Raw genomic sequence first — 5,777 nt, 5'->3', positions numbered from 1 at the left:
TGACAGATGAAATGTTTATTTAAGTACTGAAGGACAAAATATTTAGTTCACAATGGTTTTTATATTGTTATAGTGGTTTTTATTCATTTTTAGAAAGATTTGAATTAATTCCTCTGCTTAATATGACTGGGTGGTGATTCTCAAACCATCAATAAACTGACTTGCCTCCAAAACTTGTTTTATTACTTAAAATATCTTACTATACCCCTACTGGCAACATGCTAAAAACAGTATTTCAAAACATACTGCTCTGTACCCTAAGCTGGTCTCCACCCAAGTGTTAGGATTATGGGTGTCCACCATCAGACCTAGCCTTAAAAAAAATGTGGATTTACAGGGGCTGGAGAGATAGCTCAGCAGTTAAGAACATTGGTTGTTCTTGCCGAAGACCCAGGTTCAAATCCCAGTACTCACAACTGTCCATAATCCCAGTTCCAGGGGATCCGATGGCCTCTTCTGTTTGTGTCGTGCATTGCACGACATGGGTACATTTATCTACATGCAGGTAATACATGCATACACAAAATGAAAATATTTTAAAATATGCATTTACAGGCTGGCGTGCTGATGCATGCCTTTAATCCCAACACTTGGGAGGCAGAGGTAGGCAGATCTCTGGGTTCAAGGCCAGCCTATAGTGATCTCCAGGCCAGTTGGGGCTGCAGGAGACCCTGTCTCAAAAGGACCCCCCCCAAAAAAAAAGTTCATTTAAGTGTGGTTAATTTTATAAGGACAGATATTTATTTGTATGTTTGTAGTAGTAATTGGGAGAAATGTCTGTAATCCTTCTGATGCTGGTATGTCTGAGCTGTATTTGTTGTTGACCTGAAGAAGCCACTATTGACACAAGCTTGAGCCAGTCTTGTGTCCATGCTCATCAGGTACCAAGTGTCCTGTAAACTTCTCTCCTAATTCAGCCAGTGTGACTTCTATGAAGTGAAAAGGTGTAGGACACTGTATGGACTAAAACCATACTGTGTCTTAAACTCCTTTGAAAGAATATAAAAAATTTTAATTCTACAGTTAAAGTAATGTTACAAAATTTTATATATTAAAATTTTTTTGTATGACATGATGGAACACCGAGTTAATGTATATATACCAGAAGACTGATTTTCAGTTGTATTTTAGGCATTGCTTTTGTACTTTGCGACTAGAAGATAAGTCTTCCATTAACAGATAATGCTACTGAATCAGTTACAGGAGTCTGAAGTGTTTCAAGGCTACAGCTGGGGTCCCACTTTGAAAATCTAGTCCAGAGGCTGGCAGTTATTTTAGGCTTTCCAGGCCTCTTTGGTCTCCTGTCAGAAAGATACAACTATGATGATGGTTACAGAAGCAGTAGGCATGCACAGACAGACACACAAAAAAGAAACAGTCATTTAAGTTTCACAGCTTAATGTTGATTACCAGTATTGAAACAAGCAGGACACTTAGATCCAGAAACTGGACATAAGATACTTAACAGTAATGTTTATTTTATCATCCACCAGAGTACAAACAGAAAACACTTAAAGGAGAATAAGAAAACATTAGGCAATTCCTACTCTACAAATTCTTCACTTACAACAAAAAGCCATTCAATCATTTTGGTCATCATCCCAGTCTTTCTTCCCACTTGGAGGCTTGGGCCCACCAGCAGGTTTTGCCATGATTATCTGCAGGAAAGAACAAGACCCCACATAAATATGCTTATAAACTTAGCAACTGTCAGCAACTTGTCAGAAATTAAACTGAACTTCTACTGGTGAGCCTTTCAAAAGCCCCTCAGCTTAGTGAAGAACATTTCAAGACATGAACTGGTATAAAGCAGTGTGGCACCTGATTTCCTACTTATCTGATGTCCATCAGGCCAATAATCTTCACCCTACTTTCCTAAGTTTAGGAGCATTAGGTCTACCTGCCAGCTGTGTCATTTTGTGTCAGTAGGTGACACAAAATGAATTTAAATAAAACTTGGGAACAGCTAAAATAAGGCTTTCAGTAGCATTGCTTTCCCAATTAGTGCAAGAAATCTTTTTGTATGGGGTTGAAAACAGTTTTACATCAGTATGTTTTACATCCTTTACAGAAGCATCCAAGAGATATCTGAACCTGAGGGAGCTGGAACATAATGCTTGCATACTCTGTGTGCAAGGCTCTGGGTTTGCTCCTCAGCAAAGCAACTGAAACAGAAACAACAGAAGGGGCTTGGTAGACAAACTGCTGGGCCTCCAGAATTTCTAACTCCCTTTATCTGGAGGGAGGTCCAAGAATTAAGTTTTTAGGTGGCATCAAATGCCATCAATTTGTGGACCATGCTTAATGTAGTAAGACATCTGGACAAAGACTAATCCAGTCCTTACCTGCCAGTATACTGGTACAACTGGCTTTAAAGAGCCTAAGTTATACTAATAAAAACTGGGTAATAAAGTTAGATGAATTTCTCAGCTGCATCTTTAGAGTGAAAAGACCAGAAGTGAAAGTCTTTAGAGTGAAAAGACTTGACAATCACTAATGACAGCTTCCCATACTCTAAAGCATGCTTCCTGGTTTAAAACCTAGCTAGAGTAAGTAGTTCTGTACAATTCAGAGTAAACATTTTAGAATTCTATTATCCGTACCAAAAACCTAAAAAAACCAAAAATCAATTCCTTTGTGAACTTAACAGGTACAGAAACGTCTTTCCAATTATTGGGGTTGTTTGGTATGTGTTGGATACTGGACCTAGTGCCTTGCATACACTAGGCAAACACTGAGCTACACATCCCAGCCCTTCTGCTTATTTGTAATGAGCTGAAATGAGAAACTTCTTTTTTAAATCTTCTTTAGCTATGAAAAAACTCAATTCAGAAAAGACTTGTTAGCTACCATTAATCATTACCACAACTGGTCCTTGTTGTGTATTAGATACAAAACTAATAGTCTTTCCACTGATTCTTTCAGATAAGTTCTCCCAGGTCTAACTTGGCATGATTTCCAGTTAGCAGATGTATACTGTGCCCCTAACAACTGTAACTTTTCTGTAAGTACTTATAGCTCACTGCCCGACAACTTGTAGAATTTTGTAAGCAAATGGACTTTAGAAAATTAAGAGTTCTGGTTTATCACTGTAAAGTCTTTACCACAGTGATAGAAAAAAATCAGAAATATTCTGAAGCTCTTTCAGCCCCTAAGTTTTTTGTCATTGGCAGGAAAAAAAAAACAAAAGAAAAACTGACACGACTAGGTTCTTTCAGTTCCACAAACTCCTACAGATTTCATTTCCTTAAGGTTGACAGTGCAATGTCTGCTTCAGGGCTTTTACTCAGGGTTCTTCCGTATTTTCCACATTCTACATTACATGATACATCTGAAACTCACTATTTAGAATACTCAAAAAAAGGTCTGAAAACTGAATTCAAATCCCGTATCTTTTGCCAAAGATTTCTTTCACTGTAAAGATCTTAAACTACACCAGATTTGGTTTAAAGATTTAAAACCATACCAGAAAGAAAATTTTTAAAAGATTTTCTGTGTTGGGTATGCATTTGAGCACATGACTGCAATGCCCAGAGGCAGCAGTCAGATCCCCTGGAGCTGGAGTTACAGGCAGTTTTGAGGTGACCCATAGGGTACTGGGAATCTAACCTGTGTCCTTTGCAGGAACAGTATGTACTCTTAACTGCTGAGCCATTCCATTCTCTAGCCCAGAAAAAAAAAAATTTGGTGGAAACTCTAGTACCTCCAAGATTTAAGTGTAGAGATAACAATATAATCAAAAGTGCTACATTTTACTATTTAAGTGTAGCATTAAACCATATGAAAATTTATTTTTATTGTGTCAATTGTTAACCTGCACGTATGTAAGTGTACCTGTGTCATGCAAAGCCCGTGGGCAGAAGAGGGCACCAGATCCCCTGAACTGGAGTTACAGACTGTGGTTAGCTGGGAATCAAACCTAGGTCCTCTGCAAGAGCACCCAGTGCTCTTAACACCGAGCCATCTCTCCAGCTCCCTGAGTGTGTGCATGTTTGTAGAGGAAAGAGGCAGATGGGATTTTTCCTCTAGAACGCCACTTCTGAGACAGTCTTTCATTGAACGTGAGGCTTGCTATTTTGGCTAGATTGGCCAGCCAGTGCTGAGCCTGTCCCTGTCCTTGAAGCATGGAGGTTACAGATGCATGCTGTTATGCCTAGCTTTTTATGTGGGTGCTGAGGATCCAAACTTAGGCCCTCATGCGTTCTTGTAAGTGTAGACAAATATGTGCCATGGCGCCTGTGGAAGGAAGGCATCAGCCCTCACTTTCCACCTTTTATGCTGTTGTCTGTGCCTTAAGTTCCTGGGGATCCAAACTTGGATCTTCATGTCTGAAGGGCAAGTAGTTTGCCTATGGAGCCATCTCAAACTAAGACTGAAAAGCTAGCATTTTTGAAGATCAAAATTTCATTTTTCACTCACCTGATCCACTCTAAGCACAGTGACTGCAGCATTGGTGGCTAATTTAATGGCCCAATACTTCCCCAAGTAGGTATCTAGAATACCAGCTTCCAACATGTCTTTTACAGCAGGAACTTCAGCCTGTTAATACAAAACAAACCCATCATGTTGTTTTAATTTCTTTATATTTTCATTATGTGTTTGAGTGTATTGCCTGCGTGCATGTAAGTGCACCCATACCATGTCCACTGAGGACAGAAGAGGGCAATAGATCCCCCTAGAACTGGAGTGACAGTTGTTGGCTGCCATGTGGGTACTGGGAATTGAACCTAATTCCATGTAAGAGCTGTTAGTGCTCTTAACTGCTGAGCCACCTCTCTAGCCCCTCATTGTAATTGCTTTCATGTGAAAATTCAACAAAAACCCTGTACAGCTCTCTAAAAAGAATACAAGTAACAAAGTGTAAGCAGTGCTTTATATCCCCCAAAAGTCATCAACAAAATGTAAAACTAAAATTTCCTCTATTAGACAGACCTAAGTACAAAGTAATTGTTAGGGAAACCATTCACTGGTAGACACTATTTTGCACTGATTTCCGTATTACTTCTATTTTAGGTTGTATAGTCAGAAAATAAAGCATGTTTTATCAAATACCTCAATATCCAACCCAACGCTTTTGTTTCCTTCTTGGTGCACTGCATAAAGTTTAGAGATTACTTCATTGGCCTTAACTCCAGAATTTTCTGCAAGTGCCCGTGGAATGGCTTCAAATGCTTCAGCGAACTTCTTGATAGCATACTGCTCAAGTCCAGGACACGTCTAAAACAAATCATGATTATTGTATTTTATTCAAGAAACGGATGGAAAGACAACGTATACAGAAAAAGCTATACCTCTCCGTATGATGTAATCTGTTTGGCCAATTCAATTTCTGTTGCTCCACCTCCAGGTACAAGACGCTTATCCTATAAAAAAGGCAAACCACAAAAACATACAGTTTTCTTTACATTATAGTATTTCATCAGACTATAGCTCTTAAAATATTTTTATTTATGCTTGGTATTCTGGGTCCGGGTCTCCCTGTAGCCCTGGCTGAACTGGAATTAGCTACATACAACAGGCTGGCCATGATCTCAAAGATCTGCCTACCTCTACCTCCCAAGTGCTGGGATTAAATGAGTCACTATGCCCAGCTTGTTTTTATTTTGGCAGAGTATTTAGCCTGCGTGTACATAAGGGCACCCGTGCAGTGCTCATAGAGGCAAGAAGAGGGTATTTGGATCCTCTGAAACCGAAATTATATAGTTGTTAACCACCATGTGGGTGCTGGAAACCAAACCTGGGTCCTCTGCAAGAACAGCTAGTGCTCTTAACCTCTG

At 39.4% G+C, this 5,777-nt stretch overlaps 1 protein-coding gene across 3 annotated transcripts in view; it reads right to left on the bottom strand.

The window, feature by feature from the left end:
• Positions 1–1,453: 1,453 nt before the first annotated feature.
• The window catches only part of Cct8 (chaperonin containing TCP1 subunit 8), a 13,535-nt gene continuing 9,211 nt past the window's right edge, over positions 1,454–5,777 (bottom strand). For all 3 annotated transcript variants that reach the window (XM_008836025.3, XM_029564905.1, XM_008836028.2), the window contains 4 exons: positions 5,292–5,363; positions 5,053–5,217; positions 4,420–4,539; positions 1,454–1,658 (listed from right to left, as the gene is read on the bottom strand). In XM_008836025.3, coding sequence (XP_008834247.1) covers positions 1,581–1,658; positions 4,420–4,539; positions 5,053–5,217; positions 5,292–5,363 — 435 coding nt within the window. In that variant the 3' untranslated portion in view covers positions 1,454–1,580. The remainder of the gene's footprint in view (positions 1,659–4,419; positions 4,540–5,052; positions 5,218–5,291; positions 5,364–5,777) is intronic.

The sequence above is a fragment of the Nannospalax galili genome, unplaced genomic scaffold (genome assembly GCF_000622305.1).
Source record: "Nannospalax galili isolate Female #2095 unplaced genomic scaffold, S.galili_v1.0 scaffold136, whole genome shotgun sequence".
NCBI classification, from domain to species: domain Eukaryota; kingdom Metazoa; phylum Chordata; class Mammalia; order Rodentia; family Spalacidae; genus Nannospalax; species Nannospalax galili.
This window is presented reverse-complemented; position numbering and strand designations above follow the sequence as displayed.